We start from the raw sequence: 19,518 nt of genomic DNA on the forward strand, positions 1-19,518 counted from the left end.
GTCGAAAATATGTGGCTAGTCATTTTAAAATCTGTCCATTCAAGAGAAAGTTACAGCCCGGTTTCGACAGCCTAACCTCCATGTACTTATATGCAGCATACCATTGTGAATAAACACTAAGTGTGACCTTCAACTTAGAGGTAACCGCCCTCAAGAAAGGGGCTCGCTGGAGCACTGTACTAAGGTTTTAGATTATTTTAGGAACAGTTTGTTGTTCTTCTTCATACTAGAGCATTGTGTTAACAATAAATTGTGAAATTCCAGACATGAAAAAAAGAGTATCAGTGATTTGTAAAGAACAAATTCCTGGATTATTCATTCAAAGAATGGAAATGATGGAAAAACAAATTTGCAGCATATGTTGTTTTCTTTTTTTGACTTGGCTGAAAGGTACCGTATTATATCATGTATAGGACGCTAGCATAGATAGGACACAGGCAAAAAAATAGTTGAAAAAACGGGGTAAAAACCCTTAATATATAAGATACGACGCAGCGGAAAAATGTAAAAATTGGAGCCGAAAAATTGAGGTTGGTAAAGTATTTACTAGTGATGTTCCGATGATCGATTATAATCGAAAATCGATTGGTTGGGTCTGAAATCGACGACAATCGATAGTATTTAGTTATAATCGATTATCGAAAAAAAATTAATTTAGTAAGTGTTTAGATGTTATCTTTAACAAAATGGCTGATGAAAGCCACAATGAGCAAGGAAATGAACTATTTTTTATACAACAACACTTAATAACTTCAATCATAGACATAAGGTATATGCATATAATGATTAAGAGTTTAATACTCTACATGAATAAAACTACAACTCAGGTACTATCTAGTATTTTAAAAACCGATTGCACTATCGATAATCGGTTACTTGAGTGGAACCGATCATCGATAGTAAAATTGCAACCGATTCCCAACACTAGTATTTACAACATATATTGAAGTAAAAATCAAACAAAAAATTGTATATAAGGCATAATTCGATAACTGTCTTGTGTATTTCGATAATTATCGTCGTATTTCAGTAATTTAGCGTACACAACAATAATTTAAGTCTTGACATTTTGAGAACATTCATGCATATTATAAGAAATATGAAAATAAAAGAGACCAAACAAAATTATTTTAATACATTTGAGAGAAGTCTATGCGAGGGTGCTTCAGACCAAATTTGGTAAATATCCATCAAGAGGGTTCACAAGAATAATCGTTTTTTACTCTATTTTTAGCTAAAAGGGGCCAAACAAAATTATGTGAACAAATTTAAGAGAGGTCCATGCAAGGACACTTCAAACCAAATTTGCTGAAGATCTATCAAGGGGTTCATGCCAAGAAAATGTTAAGTTTTTTTTACTAATTTTAGGTCTGGTGGCCCTTAACCCATTTCATTCTGAGACCCAGTTAGATATGATACCTTGAATATCTGGGCATTTTCCAATAACTGATAAGCCATCTGCCTTTTTATGACCATTGTGTTGTATAAACACTAATAACTTTAAGATTACATATTTGGAAAGGAAATAAAAATATGCACATGTTTATGTAAGTTTTATTAGCAAATGATTTTAAATAAATTATTTTTTGCAAGTTAACCAGGTGATGATGAAAAAAAAACACCAAAAAAAGCTTAAATTTAACTCGATTTTTGAGTTTTAAAATTATTTCTTCATTAAAATTTTCTGCGCATCTATCTGCGCATAACATCCGGTCATTCCGGAAAACTTATAAACCGGAAACAATACAGTGAAAACGAAAGTAAATAAAGTGAAAGTTCAGTACGTCAAAAACTACACTTTTTGGTGTATCCCGCATGTAAAGGGTAACTACACCAAAAGGTGTATCCCGAATGAAATGGGTTAAAAGGGGCCAAACAAAATTATTTGAAAAGACCTGACAGAGGCCCATGCTAGGATGCTTCAGACTTGAAGATCCATCAAGCAGTTAATAAGATCAAGTTGTTTAAGTCGGCCTATCTCGTATACATGCGCTAAAGGGTTAAAGGTTTTTCTATTTTTTGCTCTGGTGACCCCTAAAAGGGGCCAAACAAAACCATTTGAACAAAGTTGAGAGAGGACCATGTAAGGATGCTACAAATCAAGTATGGAGTCATTCTGACCTTTACTTTCAGAGGAAAAAATGTTTAAGTGACAAGACAATGTAAAAACAAATGACCCCTGAGCAAGGCCAATTTGACCCCGGGACAATAATTTGAATACCTTTGGTGTAGGTCCACTAGGTAACACTATATACCAAATATGAAAGCTCTAGGTCTTATATTTTGGAGAAGAGGATTTTTAAAGTTTTATTATATAAGACTATATAAAAACAAATAACTTTCAGGGCGGGGCCAATTTTGACCCTGTGGAAATAATTTGAACAACTTTGATAGAGGTCCACAAGATGATGTTGTATACCAAATATCTAACCTCCTGGCCTTACGGTTCTGGAGAAGAATATTTTTAAAGATTTACTATATAACACTACGTAAAAACAAGGACCCCCTAGGCGGGGTCAATTTTGACCCTGTGGCAATAATTTGAACAAATCTGGTAGAGGTCCACTAGATGATGCTGTATACCAAATATCTAAGCCCTGGGCCTTACAGTTTCGGAGAAGAAGATTTTTAAAGATTTACTATATAACACTATGTAATAAAACTAGTGACCCCTGGGGCGGGGCCATTTTTGACCCCAGGAGAATAATTTGAACAAATTTTGTAGAGGACCACTACATGATGACACATACCAATTTTCAAGGTTCTAGGCCTTGTGGTTTTTGAGAAGAAGATTTTTAAAGTTTTCCTCAAATAAGTCTATGTAAAACAAGTGACCCCCGGGGCGGGGCCACTGTTGACCCCAGGGGGATAGTTTTAACAGTTTTGGTAGAGGACCACTAGATGATGCTATATACCAAATATTAAGGCTCTAGGCCTTGTGGTTTTGGAGAAGAAGATTTTTAAAGTTTTTCCTTTCCGTTGCCATGACAACCAGAGTTCTGCATGGAATTCAATTCAACAATTTTCAAAGGGGACCACCCAAGGAACATTCCTGTGAAGTTTGGATGAAATTGGCTAAGCGGTTTATGAGGAGATGTCGTTTAAAGTAAAAGTTTACGGATGGACGGACGGACGCCGGACAGATTGTGATCACAAAAGCTCACCTTGTCACTATGTGACAGGTGAGCTAATAATGAAAGACAATAGAAACACTGTATATTTTCAGAAAATATGAACCCTAGTTTAGTCATTCATCATATAATTTACCCCGGAGACTTTTTGTCCGTCCTCTGGGTGAGCAGGGCAGCACTCGGTCCCTTCCCATCCTGGAGGTCAGCCTTGATAGCCTGAAAAAAACACAAATGCTGTAATCCCTGGTTACTGTTTCCATGGAAACATCACCTGCATGGCTTCCATAGCAACCAACAAACATGTCGAAAAAAAAGCAGAATTCATGAGCATGCATTAGTACAAAAAAGTGATGACTGATTTCCTTTGTTTCTACACTGATCATGATCTTTTAACACTGAAAAATGACTGTTGTCATTGTAAAACAGAGCTGCAGAGAAAAAACTGCGGTTGGTTGACATTATACAATTGTCAAGGAGACATAGGGGTAAGGGGTCTTTGAGTGCACATATAAAAACTGAGATGAGTGGTGATCGATGGAAATGTACACACTAGAGATCTGCCCACTAGGGTATATACGAGAAGATATGTTGTATTTCTCTTGTTATTAAACTGCTAACAAACACGTTACAATAAACCAGCACCAAATTGTACAAAAATCTAAACTGTGGGACACTCCAAATTGACATGTTAATCTTATAATGAATGTTTAAAGTATTTTTTGAGACGTTTTGTTTACACACAAGACTGTATAAATCTGTTTTGAACTTGAATTAAAAGTAAACATATATTTGCATTTGTTATCCTTTTTTCTGTTTTAAGTTTGTAATTGTGATTCAAGGTGGCTTACCTCCAAGAACAAAAACATCTTTATTGTCACATTTGTTCTTTGAAATATAAAATCAATCTTTGAAATTTGTTTTATATATATCAGGCGTACCAAACAAGTTTTATCTGTGCTTTATTACAATGCCATGAATAAGGCGTGCCACAACAGACATTTTCTCTTTCCAGGGGTCAAAGCAAAAAGGTTTTAAGTGACACTAAAAACAGAAACACTTAATACATTTTCACTTTAACTCCTCGCTTCACATAGTATTTAACATTATTTTAACAAAAAGGCATGAAACAACGTAACTATCTTTACTTGATGGTATTAGTATTTAATATCTATCATGTTTTAACAATAAAATCTCTTACTTTATGACCTGTTTGTGGCACTAGGAGAAAAATGAGACAAAAAAAATCACCACACTTCAGCATGCAAAAATGAAAAATCCTTTTCTACCAGCAGTAAGCTTTTTTATGAAACAACCTTGAATCACATTTTCAGAAAGTGTCAATTTCGAATGTCCTGTTACTATAAATAAACCAATGAATATGCAAACAGTGATATAAATAAATAAATAAAGATAGCACAAAACACACACTGCAGGAAAGCAGGACCACTGTACAACTGTTACGCATGTTTGTAGTCAGGCGGTCAATATAGCAAGGATAGAATATAAATAGAAACAGCATTCCGTACTAAACAATGCGGCTCGTGCACGAAGCTTCGAGCCTGCACCTTGGTTAGAAATGTATAACCAGTGATAACTATACATAGTTACGCAGTCTAACAGTTCTGCTCCTGTTTTTTAAAGTCCTGAAAACAAATCGAATCACAGATTTACAACATAACCTGTGAAAATTGCCAAGTAGAAGGTTAAAGTTTAAGTCATCGTTTTGTTATAGTGCTAATAGTTTGCATAGATTTTAATGAATAACTATTATCTGGCTTTTCACTAGGACAGAATACTGGATAAGTTATTGATACACTCAATTTGACTTGATTAAGAATCTTTAAATGATATTTTACTGATAAGGACAAATTTGAATTTGAAAAAATATCAAACACAACAAAAATAATTACAAGCCATTCTTAGTAAAACCTCCCATTTATTAACATCCACACTCACAAGACGAGATCCATGCTATTACCTTCGATTCATCTTTACTTTTTTATTGAAAACAGTGAAAACAATATTATTACTAAATTACTTAAGTTGGACTTGTTTCAATTACTGTACACACCTATTTAATCATATGTAAAAAACCTCATTGATTACAGAATTTCTGAGGAAAACTCTACTAGAAAGGCTATGTTGGTACACAGATTAAAACAAATATGGTAATGATGTTTTATGAGTAAAGCACACTACAGTTCTAGACCACTAAAAATATTCACCCCCACAATTCTGTTTACTGGCATGCACCCTACCGTATTACAAATAAAACTGTGAACAGACTAGGACACAAGGAGTAACCACTACGGTAAACACTGCATATTTTGGGACGATTCCATGTCATTCACCATTAGGCATTTATTGACATTATCTTGCCTCATATACTGCAGTTATTCAAAAGCAAAACAAGAGTACCAGGAGTGATTGTAAATGCTCATCTGTTACTGTTTTTCTAAGCCACACAAGGGACAAGTGCAAAAATGTCAATGGCAACATTTGCTCCAAGTTTTGTTCCAATATCTTGAGTGTTTTTTGGTAAATATTAAGATACTGAATGACGACCACCAAAACGATGCCAGGCTATGACAATACCTCCATTTTTTTCTTTAAAAATTACAGATGAGCGAGTAAGAAATAAACTTTTAAAAGTTATTTTTTGTATTCCTTTTCATCCTTTAAATTTTGTCTACAATCAACAATACAAGCAGTAATGATTCTGCAGTATACTTTGTAGTTATATATATTTGTGCAGGGACATAACGAAAACAGGTGAGTAAGTTAAACTGACAAGAAAATGTAATAAAGGTCAGCGTCTAACCTTAAACATGTTAATAAAGGTATGTTTTCTGATAGGAATACTAGACTAGATCAAAACTATAGATTTTCTGAACTGCCTTAAGTTAACTCTATAGGACAGATGACATTTTTGTGAAAATGCATTTCAAGTCCTATCTGACCATTATTACACCAAGAAGTACTCTCAATCTTACTGGCGTTGAGTACTTCTTTTGAAGAAATCATCAAATTCGAATGATAAGTAAAATGCATGCAAAAATATGTTTGCATTCTACATAAACTTATTAGTTTCACTGCTACAATTTACAGATTTTTCCCTAAGATAACCTTGTAGGCTTGGATTGCCACTTTAGTTACCAATCAAATTTCATGATTTCTTTAGACGGTCTTCAAGAAAGTTACAGTGAACATTCCAAAATGCTGATGTCCGCCTACCAATAATTATGTTAAAGGAAACAGATGGATTGATTACACAGCTTCATTATCAAGAAGTCACCCATGACAAAAGGTAAATAGAGAGGCAGTATAAATGTTTCTGTCTCAAATAAATTTGATTTTAATGGCAAAAATAAGTGTTTCTGTCACAATTTGTTAACAAATAATATGTAAATGGTATCCATCTATTTCTAGCAACATTTCCCCTGCCGGTCAGAAAGCTGAGCAATTCTCCATGTATGTTAGAAACAGACAACAAAGAAGCTACAATTGTGCATCCATAGGGCATTTGTTGCAATGCCAAATATTTTATATTTCAAAAATGTTAATATTCTCAAATCATGCACCTTTCAGAAATTAAGCTTCTTTGTTTTAGTGTTCAATTTTACTGGCTTGTTCCATTCTTAAAAGTAATCTTTTTTCACAAAAGTTGGTTTTATGAGATTGGAGATGGAAAAATCTATGACAAATGTTAACATTCTAACATTACACTTAAAGCAAAAATACTAATTTTAGTCTTCTCGTATATTTCATTCAATAGTAGTTGAACCCAGTAAAGTGAAACACATTGTTTAATTATGGAACAACAATAAACTCAGGTGCAGTAAATGTATGGGTAAGCTAGACTTCTCTACATATAAATTTACCTACGACTTCTGGTGAAAAACCACATTTTAAACAGCGATTTTGTAACATATCATAATAGTAAAAAATAATATATTTTTTAAAATTCTCATAGAATCTTGTTTAGGGTGATTATTGCTTATTTTATCAGGTGTGTTTTTACTTTGTAAGGCATTAATGCACATTTCATTGTTTTATGAATCAAAAGTTTGATATATATTATAGGGGTATTATTAGAACCAAGAATATATATCTTCACAATGTCAGTAATATCATAAACATGCATGAGTTTCTACTCCGCTAAACATACAATGGCCAGAATAATATTTGAAAAAATGTAACTGCTTGTCGATTACAGAGCATTAACATTTTACAAAGAGTGGAAAAAGCATAGCACCTCAGTAAGCTGCAAGTAGTCTTTGGTAAAATAATACATGTTTTAGTCATAGGAAGACTAAAATAGATAGTTTCACAATGAATCTCAAACAATAATCATATCAGATTTAACATAAGATCTCAATATCTTTAGTTGTGCAATTACAAACTTAAATGTATTGTTTCAATGTTTAAGCACATAAAAACATCACCCCAAATTTCACAAGCACGAAAGACAAACCTTGCAGCCAACTTGGTGGTGTAGAAAGTGAGACTTAATATTCATGATGTACAATTCTAGCCATACAGCTCATGCTGGATTAGTCACCAGAAAGCAAGGGGTCAAATCTTACAAGATGGCCAGGCAATGGACACTAGACATGAACATACTGTAATTTCAATTCAAACACTCTTCAATTTAGGTTTGATTTTGTAAAATTTTGTACATAATAACATTGAAACTACATTACTACTACCAAAAAAACATAACCCAAAGAAAATGTGTGGCTGCTTTATTTGTTATCTTACAGTGTGAAGAACCGATTTTTTGCAATAGGGTATTACTACTTTTACTACATTTAAGTGTTTGATGGTTGCCCATTGCCTGGACATCATTCCCATGAACCACATAGGTCATCCTACCTTTCTGTTCATAACAAACAGTTAGCAAGTGGCAATGTTCTCTTGATTTTTTTTGAGTATATGTTTGGCCATTTGAAGAATTTTGGTGTGTTCTTTTCTGAATTTGACAGGTGAATAATTGTATCAGATTTTTTTTACATGATCAAATCCCATGTCCCTCCATTAAACAGAGTTGAGAACTTCCAATAACTGCAAACACCATTAAAAACAAACAGCCATAAAAAACATTGACCATGAACTGTGACTTAACATCATATAACCAAATATTCTACTTCTGCTGTCTAACGTCCAAGGCAAAATTTAAGAACTAGAGGTAAAATTTGCAAATACTCATACAATACTTAAGACTGCCCTAAAATGTAGACATTTTGTACTTCATGGTCAATATTTAGAACAGGTAACATCGAAAACAACTGAAAGCAGCTAGCTGGGGGGAAAAGTGTGTGCAACTTTGAACTTGAATATCAGAAACGTCTATGTAAAACTTCAAGCTGCACCAGAACTAATAGAAGTTTACTAACATCTTACCCAACAGGTTGTACAAGTGTACAAAACAATCAAATTATCGTAATTTTGTTGGTCAATTGTGTCTGAGTGCAGCTTACTAGGGACCTCGGCATCTTGAACTTACAAGTAGTTCCTTAATTGTTTCTCAGATAATGAAACAATTCAAAACCATGCAAAACAGAGACTGAGAGGCAATGCAAAATAACCTTCTGAAATATTTTGTTCCTTAACATATAACCCAATGAGTTTATCAATTGACCAAGCACCAAAATGATGGCAGATAAATGCTTGTAGCAGTTTACAGAAAAAGGATATATGTCATGTGCAAGACATGGACTTCCAGAGATTATTTTGCCCTGAATATATATGTATGGGTTAGGCCATTCAAAATTGATTCGGTGTTTATTGTAAGGCTGTAATTTCAAAATCCGGCCGGCAAAAACAAACCTTTATTTCTTTACAGGAAAAGACCTCGATAGCAGATTTGACCAATGAAAATCATAAAGAAAGCATCACATACATTTGATGGTTAATACATCTAGATAATTTAACTTCAATTATCCACTCTAACCTATAGAAAGTTAAACCTCTTCGCCTTAGATCTTTTTTCTGAAGGCCAAAAGCTTTCCGCCCAAACACCTACCTACCAATAACTTACCCACCCGATAACTTGACCACCCGATAACCTACTGACCAATAACCTACCCACCCGATTACCTACCCACCCGATACCCACCAGCTACCCTACCCACCCGATAACCTACCCACCAGCTAATCTACCCACCCGATAACCTACCCAGCCGCTTCTGTATGCTTAACAAAGAATCAATTAAGCATGGCCTTATTCTTTGTCAGAATGGGGGGTTCTCTAATGCATTGGATGTTAGGACAATGATGTATATATTGCAGGTTTTACATCTTTTTCCCCAGTTTTGCATGGTGTTGAACTGAAGAGCTGGGTAGAACTTAATAAAACACAGAGGGATGTTAGTGCTGTTGTTTTGTAAATGCAAAATAAAAATAGTGCAACAATGGAATTACCAGCACTCCATCTGAATGGGAAATAAAGAATAAAATGATGAACATCTGACCTGGCCATAATTCCCTTTTTGATTACAGAACTATTTTTTTACAGAACTATTTTTCAACAAAGACACCAGAATACTTTTTAAGAACAATTTCATACTCCTAAAATAAACAGTTAAACAGAAAGTTGTATTTCTATTTTATGTCTCAAATGCTTAGTTATGTTAAGAAAACTTAAAATATTTAGATCTATGTGATTTGTACCATTACATATACTAACCCTTTATTTTGTCCTATAAAAACAAGAATTTTATTAAAAAAATGAGACAGTGGTATGCCAGCAATGTAAAACTGATATTTCTTTAAATAAAATTTCATGTGACTTATTTATATATTAGTAACACTAAATTTTGATTTATGAAAAATTATAAAGTTTTAAATTTTGTATGCTGATGTTAAAAAGTATTAGTCTTGCTGAGTTAACAATATATGTGTAAGTAAATACCATTCATACTACACGCTGCTCTATTGGAACAAGCCACAGTATACATACAGAAATAATACAATACAAAATTGCATGCACATTCTTATCTCTCCTCTCAGCAAAGTTCTCCAAACTGTACAGTCAACTAGCAAAAACACAATAAGTGACAATGTCTGCTTTCATTAATGCAACTCTTGTGCCTGGCACATTAAAAGGAACCAGGAAATATGAAAACAGGTCCCTACCATGAAATTATCTCTTAAAATGCATTAAATACCCTTGTTAAAATAAAATCGCTCATTAGTTCTGGTTAGAATTTATTGCAATTATAATTGCCGTTTCTTTACATAAATGGCATATAAAGCAAGCAGTCAAGGCAGAAGTGAGGAAATTATAAACAAGAAACTCCTACAATATATTAGGAAGACAGGAATACATGTACTAGTACATGACAAAGGAACAGACATCTCTGTCCGCTAACTCTACTACTTTGAGTGCATGCATTGCACAACATGTTCATACGGCAGTCAACTGTAGCCCACTCAATTCTTCTAGGTAAGCTTGGGAACAAAAACCTTGACCTTGGCAAGAAATCACAAACATTTTCCGTTTACTTGGTGCTTTGGTTTTCAGTGCAATCTCTTCAATACTAATGTTCACCGGTCTACTCACCTATTTATGATAGAAATATACAACTGAGCGTTTACCTTACAAAGTTGAGAAGGCCCAACACCAGTGATTATAATTCCCATATTAAACCAACCCTATCACATCTTAAATGGACCATTGTGGAAAGAACAGTTTAAACATACACACCAAACAAAAACAGTTTTAAAGGTTCTAAATTATTTTTGTTAGCAAAAGTATATTTAATAGTAAAAATTTGATTTTCCTCCACAATTACCATTTTGCCCATTCCAGTAAAATGACATGTGGTGGTTGCCAGGCAGTGTCAACTTCCTGTCATGTGATACAGGTCATGTGACCAATGTTGACATCATGACATCATTTTAAAGGGAGGGTGTTAAGTTAGGTCAGCAGTAAAATCATGCTAGAGTGTGCTAATTTATGACTTTAAACATGACCGCCACAGCCACATTCTTTCGTGTAAATAGTAACAACATACACATGTTATTAGGTCATCACATTAAAAAGAGATATCCTTGATTTATTTGCATAAGTTATTTTTAAACTTTGACATGCAATGTGAAAGGAGAATTTACCGCCTCATGCCTTCAATGACATGTAAATATGACAGTGAAAGTACTGAAATACACACACATATTTCTTTTTAGACTTCCCGAAGAGTTAATTAAAGAAAATAGCCATTTTGGAAATTCGGCTCTCACAATGTATGCCAAAATAGAGCTGTGTATCAGGGATATCTCGAAGCAAAATGAGGTGAAAGGAACCAACAAAATAAAAATTATTACAAAAAAAACAAGAACTTACAAGCAGAAGAAACCTACTAGAAATTTTATATTTGTATATATATCTCTTGGTAATTCTTTTAAATAGTCTTATTTTATGTATGCTCTTATGCTCCCTTAGTGTTTTAATTATGCTACACTGGTCTGAAATAAACAATTAACTATCATCTAATATTCCAATTATGTGTTAGCCAATCAAACAACAGTACAGAAATACTTGTGATATGTTGGTGTAAAATAAGTTAAGAGAGGTGGTAAGAACAGTAAAATAGGTCAGAGGGAATATATATATACTCAATGCTCACTGAATCTATAATCTAAGCCATTAAAAAGTACCATATATCAAATATACAGCATGACCGACACACAAATAAACACATAATACAGTCTTGAAACTATAATTATCACAAAATAACATTCACTTACTGATAGTGCTTTTATTAAACAGAACAAAACAATGCAGTCATCAGCCAAGATGTATACTACATTGAAGCTTTGAAGGGCACTACATATCATTTACAGAGCAGTTATCTACTATAAATTTTGAAAAGAAACTCAAAATGTTAAACAATTCGAAATTTGGAAAAAACACACACATTTTTAACATGAGACATCACCATTGCTTGAGAATCATAATCTGAAACATTGTTTGATGGATGATAAAATTTTCACAATCATGATGATGAAATTGATGAAAACGATGATGATGATGATGATGATGATGATGATGATGATGATGATGATTTTTTTACCTAAAGTATTGGATCTTGTTGAATTAGTACATACAAACCTTTCTCGCTGCTTACAATTGTTAAACTGGTGTGACAAAAAAATCACTTAACAGTGTGAATCAAAATGCCCACTTAATGCATTAGCCATGAATGTGCTATATAGTTTGTTTGTGTACGTCGTAAAAATCTGTATGTCATCATACCCAATGACTTTGTTCGTATGATAATGTTATGAGTCATGATATCAAGATATGTTTTATAATAAAAGTTTTCCTTGACTCTGCAGGGTTTAACAATGTTCAAGCATTCTTACCTGGGAATTTCCTTCAAAACACCTGATAAAATTAAGCATTCGGTATGGTTCAATTTAAGGTTACAAAACTCATATCTAGAATACATTAATTCAAAATTTGCAAAACGATGTCATTTTAAGCCAATGACATCCACATTCATTATAATTTTAAGTGTAATAAATATAAAACATTTACCTTCTTTGAACATCATAGTTTGTGAAACAATATAGTACATAATTTCACTGACAACATAAACCTCTTTTAAAAGTTTTGTTATTAATGTGGGTGTGACTAGGCCTTTCCACGGAAAAGGAAAATTCTGACAACTTTATCACAAGACTTGTTTTAGCAAAAAACAAATCAAATTGAAAGTAAAAAGATAAAGTTATACATATATTTTAAACCTTTCCATTTTCCACCTTATTCGACATGATTGTAGGTAATTATTTTAATCTATTTCAATGACATGAAAAAATGGTGATTTCTTTTTATTTTGTTGCAGAATTTTCTTCAATAAACCTGATTTAACTGCAGAAGATTTGGAAACAACAGAATCCTATGGAATTTAAAGGGTTTTAAACTACTCCTCATTACAAGTCTTGATCTAAAGAGACAGAATGCAATAATGGATGGTGAAACATGAAAAATCCTGACCATTGAAACATTGATTCTTTTCCATTCAACTTTTGAATCACCAACTAAGTGAAAACCTACTGGTAACCGAAGGCTTAGCGCCAAACAGATGTAACTCGTTCTATTTGAATATATATGGAGTTGCAACTGTCTTGCACTGAGTCCTCAAACTTTGGGCTTAAGAAGTAGCATTAAGGGGAAAATAGAACAATTTAATCTCCTTGATAACAAGATATAAAGCTGCATTCAACATATTGAAGTTTATGGACAGAGGGCCATAAAGTAAATAAAAATAAAAACATAAATTGCTCTTCAAATGAAATATTTTATAAACATTTGTAAAACCTTGTAAAACTGTAACTAAGACATATGAAATCTTACACAATACATCTCTAAATGAACAGTCATAAAAACATCCTTGTTGTCAACACAAGGAGGATGAATGATGGATCATACCTGCTGGTGAGCCTCAGACTGGAGGTGAGTGTCGTAGTCGAGCTGTTTTGAGAACTTCATCACGCACGAACGGCACAGAAGCTCATCTCCGGATGGCTTAAGATGCTCCAACGACACTCGTATCTTTTTCTCACTCGTACCTGGGGAAACCACTGGCTAAAAAATTGACAATAAAATTTTCAAGTTAAGTAAACTGCATAATCCATGGTAAAACACATAAACCATACTTGACAAAGTATCCAAACTATACTTAATATGATGGAATATTTCACAACAACATGAACTGAAATAGTTCTTTAAATGATATTATTTTTGTTTTTTTCTGACCATGATACTATTAATTAAGTAAAGAAACATTTGAATAATAATATCTCAAATGATAGAAATTGACTTTTTAAAAAGCTGACAGAATAAAGTATAATTAAAATAAGTAAGATCTATGCAAGCTGAAGTTTTGAGCAGTAACCAGTTAGAGCACATCCGTAACCCAAACCTTTTCTGCTGGCATTGGGCTCAGGGATACAATGGGTAGGGGAATATCCGCGGGCTTCTGGCTCACGGGTAACGGAATGTTGTTCATGTTTGATACAGGAAGCGGGATACTGTTCATATTGCTGATTACAGGTAGAGGGATGTCCATCGCAATGGATACCACTGTCGGGATAATGATGGGCATCATTCCGCTAGTGTTGTTGCCTTTCCCATTTACTTCAGGACTCACTGTATAGAGGAAGAAATTTGTTAGATAACAATTCATTTTTGTGATAAAGCTTCATATATATATATTTTTTTATATATATATATATATATACAGGGCTCTCACTAGGCTGAAAATTTTGGGAGAAGTGACTTCTCCCTTCAGTCAATCTAGGGAGAAGTGGGGAGACTTTAGGGAGAAGTGATACTTTTTATAACACCTGATACAAAAACTATGCCATACCACACACCTCAGTTTATATTCACATTCAAATTGATTGCTATAACTATATAAAATGTTCATAAAATAATGTATCATTTTTGGCTCAGCAAAAGTGTATTTGTCAATGTCACATAGTTAATCTCCAAATAGCATCTAAAATGAAGCAAAAAAATACATCTAAGGATTTGAAATAATCATAATGACCTCATAAATGAACTGTCAATAAAGTAGGGGGACGAATCTTGTTTTGGTACGTTCGGGATAGGGTACGAATGTCACATTCAGTTGTGCTGTTATTTACTTGTCTCTGGCTAAATAATTTTAAATATGCTGACATTTAAGAACCAAATGACATTTAAATCAGTGTCCTTGATGAAAAATTTACCAATACATAATGGGAAGTTGAAAAATTAACTCGGAAAATTGTTCTGACAAAATGGCGATCTCGCCGATTTTTTTTGACATCGTAACTGTGACAGGAGAAAATTACTGTAAGTAAACTCTACATAAAGCAAAAAAATAATATTTTTTTGTGTTTACAAATCATTTTTCATCATGAACATTTCACTAAAACCAATCAAATATTTGGTGATACATCATGTTATTGATTTTCTTAGCGCCTACTTGCCGATGGCCCGAGATGGCTATGGCCGTCTGCTTCAAAAGCAACAATGTTTAAATGTCTTGCATTGTTTGTTCAATACATATATTAATTACTTTTTAACTTAAATTAATGCTTGACACGATATTTCATAATTATGTCTCCAATTCTATCTCATTTTAACGAACTTATATCATTTGATCAGGGTCTTCTGAATGTACATTCTGATTGGTTAACTTTCAATAGCTCCGCCTACTGGCGATGTTTTGGTAATTGGATGGCATGGCCCAATTATCGGATTAGGAGATTACCAATTTGTATGAATGGCTTATTGTGATGTTTTGACTAATGGGACATTGGCCAAATACTCGCTGATTGACAGATTTACAATGTGCTAAAATTTTCGGCGAAGTCAATGTCGCTTTGATGATACAAATGGGCGAAGTCTGGGAATTTTAGGCGACCACTTCGCCCAAGTCGCCCCCTCGCGAGAGCCCTGTATATATATATATATATATATATATATATTTCAATCTTTTTTGAAATACCGAAAACAACAATTTATACACAATTCACAATCCATTATAGCACTTTAACTGCTTCCTGAGCTTGTGTAAAAATCTTGAACTACACCTTTGACAGATTAAGCCAAATTTTAATTTCAGATATAGGCTTGAACAACCAAATTCTAATTTTGATGACACCTACTCTGTGTATATCTAGGCTTTCAGGTTACCAGGTGACCAATTACTAAAAAGAAGGGTTTTAGGGCCACACGTATGGACATAAGGGCTCAACGCTTACCTTGATGACTTTAGAACCCTCTTTTAGTACAAGGTTCTTATTACGTTTATTTCAAACTGTCTCGAATCTTAAGGTAACTGGCCAGCTAGGCAGGTCCGGAGTGATCTAGTTGTATATGGGTGAACCTCTTGTGGGTTCAGTCCCCAATAGGGAGGGGTTCTTACTCATGGTCTACCAAAAAGGGCATCAGTTCAGGTTTCTACCCAGGACTTGAGATTGATTCTATAAGCTTAACTCCTACTCAAGATATAGATGATACAAAAACCAACCTTCATTGAGTGGCCTTGGTCTAGGTCCCCCCTCGAGACAGCCACCCCGGACAGATCCATCAGTGCTCAACTCTGTACTCTGTAAACAAAGATGCAGTCTCATTAGAAACAGGAATAAAGAAGGTGCAGTCTCATTAGAAACAGGATTACAAAAGATGCAGTCTCATTAGAAACAGGCTTATAGAAGATGCAGTCTCATTAGAAACAGGAAAAAAGAAGGTGCAGTCTCATTAGAAACAAGATTACAGAAAGTGCAGTCTCATTAGAAATACGGTTTTAGAAGATGCAGTCTTATTAGAAACAGGAAAAAAAAGGTGCAGTCTCATTAGAAACAAGATTACAGAAAGTGCAGTATCATTAGAAACAAGATTACAGAAAGTGCAGTCTCATTAATAACAAGATTATAGAAAGTGCAGTCTCATTAGAAACAGGAATAAATAAGGTGCAGTCTCATTAGAAACAAGATTACAGAAAGTGCAGTCTCATTTGAAACAAGATTACAGAAGATGCAGTCTTGTTAGAAACAAGATTATAGAAAATGCAGTCTCATTAGAAACAAGATTATAGAAAATGCAGTCTCATTAGAAACAAGAATAAAAAAGGTGCAGTCTCATTAGAAACAAGAATAAAGAAGATGCAGTCTCATTAGAAACAAGAATAAATAGGATGCAGTCTCATTAGAAACAAGAATAAAGAAAATACAGTCTCATTAGAAACAGGACAACAGTTTGCATCACATGTTGTGAGAGTTTATTAAATTTTCACATAGAAATAAGAAACTATTCCGAGGGAGTATTAATCTGGTCATATAGCTATAGTGGATATATTTATAGAAAGTAATAAGAGTTAAATTTAGTTTATTTAGGTATTTTAAAGGGATCTCTCATGTTTTTTAGACCAAAATTAGTTGTAATGCAAGGTCTTTCACAACAGTAGGTGGATATAATGTCCTTTTGAGAATACATTGATACCATCACATGATAATGCCAATCAAGCATTCACACTACAATGAACTGCTACATCCTGTTAGTAACGGTACTCAAAATTTTGGTCTTCAAAGACTGAAAGGTTTCAGCTGTCAGTATCTTAGTTTTAACACTCCTTAATATGATTTGCAACTCTTAATTTCTTATTTAAAATAAAAAAAATTGTAATCAAAGTATACTTATCACCTTCTTAACCAACAGGATATACATTCAATAATGATTGTGTAGCAAAGCAATTATTACTTAATATTTTCAATATTAAAATCACATTTCATTTACAATGGCAATGTCTCTGTCACAAGCCTAAGTTCAAACCTATAAAAACATTTTGAATCTATAATGGAATGGATACATCCATCCATGATAGCATCAAACAGCATTATTACTACCTTCACACAGAGTTTTAACATCACTTTCAATAATATAACAGATTTGCTTGTGAATACTTGTCTGCATACTTTCAGTCTATACAGCCATTACTGAGGAAACACCAACAGATATCATCAGCATCTAGGACTCACACAACACCAGTATCTTTGTAAAATCTTTGTGGTAAAAGAGAAACAATTATAAAACACATCAGTAACACCCTTTTCTTTACGAGGATGATCTTTCTGGGGGAATTGTTGGGCCAAAATCTGCCCCATTTCCCACCTTGAAAGACAAATATTTTTTTTGCCCTTCCAGTCTTTTGTTTTTATGCAGATTTTCAACAATAAAAGCTTAGATTGAGTTATTTCTTCTGCAATATGTTTTAACTAGTTAGTATCCAGGGTTGGTATTCTTTAAACAGCTTAAGTCATATCTTTACTTAGTATTTTTCTTAAGTAACCCGCTTATTATATGACATAACTCCTTCATAATATCTATAATTTAATACTTTATTTTCATAAACATCTCAAGTCATTTCCTTACTTAAGTTGATTTCCCAGAATTTTCATAGTCAAATTAAAAAAAAAGTTTAAGTGTTTTTTACATAAAAATATGGTTTTAAAATAGGATAATGAAAATAATGTATTTCAAAAATTATTGTGATATTTATTTATTTCACTGGTTAGAAGACGGTAACTTAAATTAGGAACTGTTTTATGAATACCTTCCCTGCCCATCTATAGACATTCACTAATTAACTAACTAACTGCTTTTCTTGGCTGACATTTCCTAAGTGCCAAAAAAATCCAATTGTATGCTACATTCCTGTACTATTTTGCTGGCACTATTACATCAACACAAACAGCAATACATGTACAAGAAGCAAGAACTAATAATCCAACAAATGCACCAGTCCAACATAATGAAAGTGTATTTATAGCTTTGGAACTGGTATTAATTCCCCAACACAAACAACAATACATGTACAACACCTCACTAATACCATCAGTCAAACATACGAGTACACCTAGATCCCATTGTACAACATACTGTTGGCACCAACTCATACAGATTTGCAGGTCAAACCCTGAATGCTGTCCAGACCTTGACATTATGTTTACAGGGAACACAAACACAGAGACACACTGTGTTCCAAAGATCAAACGAAAGTCTCTCCAATGTCAGCTCTGCTATCATATGTTATGTAAACTTAATTTTACTGCCAGAAAAAAATTCTAACACAAGGCACATTACATTATATGTTAGTACATTATGTACACCTTACTGTCAGAGGGAACCACCACATGTATATCAACATCCCTTGTTATTCCTGGCTTACCCGCGTTCCTGTTAATCAATACTTAAAATGCCATGCCATAAAAATATGATTTCTTCACCTTCAAATGCTTACCAGCCTTCAAATCCATTTATTATATTTATCATAGGTATTGAAATCTTAACTTTCAAGCACAGAACATTCCAAAGTGATAATACACCAGTGCAAGACACCACATGAAGTTGGACAACAAGTGCATTTCAAGTACTGGTAAAACCTCCGTTCACAATATCAGCAAACAATAACTCTCATGGCTAATAACCTGTTCTTCAACAGCTGTCTGATCTCTTTAACATAAGAAAAGCTGGCATATGCTACCTGAAACGAGACCATCTTTCAATGATCTGGATTCAAATACATTCAAAGGGCTGCCTGTTTCTACACACTTAACAGGTAAGCAAATCAATACCAATTAAGGGCCAAAGGATCTAAAGGAAGGTTTCCTGACATCACATTTTTTGCTCTCTTTCTTTCCATGATGGCTGGCTACAACAATCGAGCATAAACACAATGTGTATAAATATTTAATCAAGTAATTGCAGTAGAAACTCCCACTTTAGTAGTCTCAAAGACCCCAGGTGAAACATATTGATTATTGCCACTTAACTGCTTCCTCATACATCTTGGATTTCAAGATCACCTCAAACAGATAGGCACACAAGTCT

General features: G+C 33.7%; 1 protein-coding gene across 4 annotated transcripts in view; it reads right to left on the minus strand.

Annotated features, from left to right (window-relative positions):
- The window catches only part of LOC128236162 (G patch domain-containing protein 8-like), a 38,263-nt gene that overhangs the window by 6,583 nt on the left and 12,162 nt on the right, over nucleotides 1–19,518 (minus strand). Inside the window, exons 1-5 of one of the 4 annotated variants that reach the window (XM_052951048.1) lie at nucleotides 18,929–19,012; nucleotides 16,160–16,238; nucleotides 14,060–14,286; nucleotides 13,567–13,722; nucleotides 3,268–3,347 (exon numbers count right to left, since the gene is read on the minus strand). In XM_052951048.1, the coding sequence (XP_052807008.1) occupies nucleotides 3,268–3,347; nucleotides 13,567–13,722; nucleotides 14,060–14,245 (422 nt within the window). In that variant the 5' untranslated portion in view covers nucleotides 14,246–14,286; nucleotides 16,160–16,238; nucleotides 18,929–19,012. Of the gene's footprint in view, nucleotides 1–3,267; nucleotides 3,348–9,554; nucleotides 12,490–13,566; nucleotides 13,723–14,059; nucleotides 14,287–16,159; nucleotides 16,239–18,914; nucleotides 19,013–19,518 lie in introns of those variants that run through there. The other 3 variants (XM_052951047.1, XM_052951046.1, XM_052951049.1) reach the window with 3 other exon arrangements.

Source organism: Mya arenaria, chromosome 5 (genome assembly GCF_026914265.1).
Source record: "Mya arenaria isolate MELC-2E11 chromosome 5, ASM2691426v1".
In the NCBI taxonomy this organism is placed as follows: Eukaryota; Metazoa; Mollusca; class Bivalvia; order Myida; family Myidae; genus Mya; species Mya arenaria.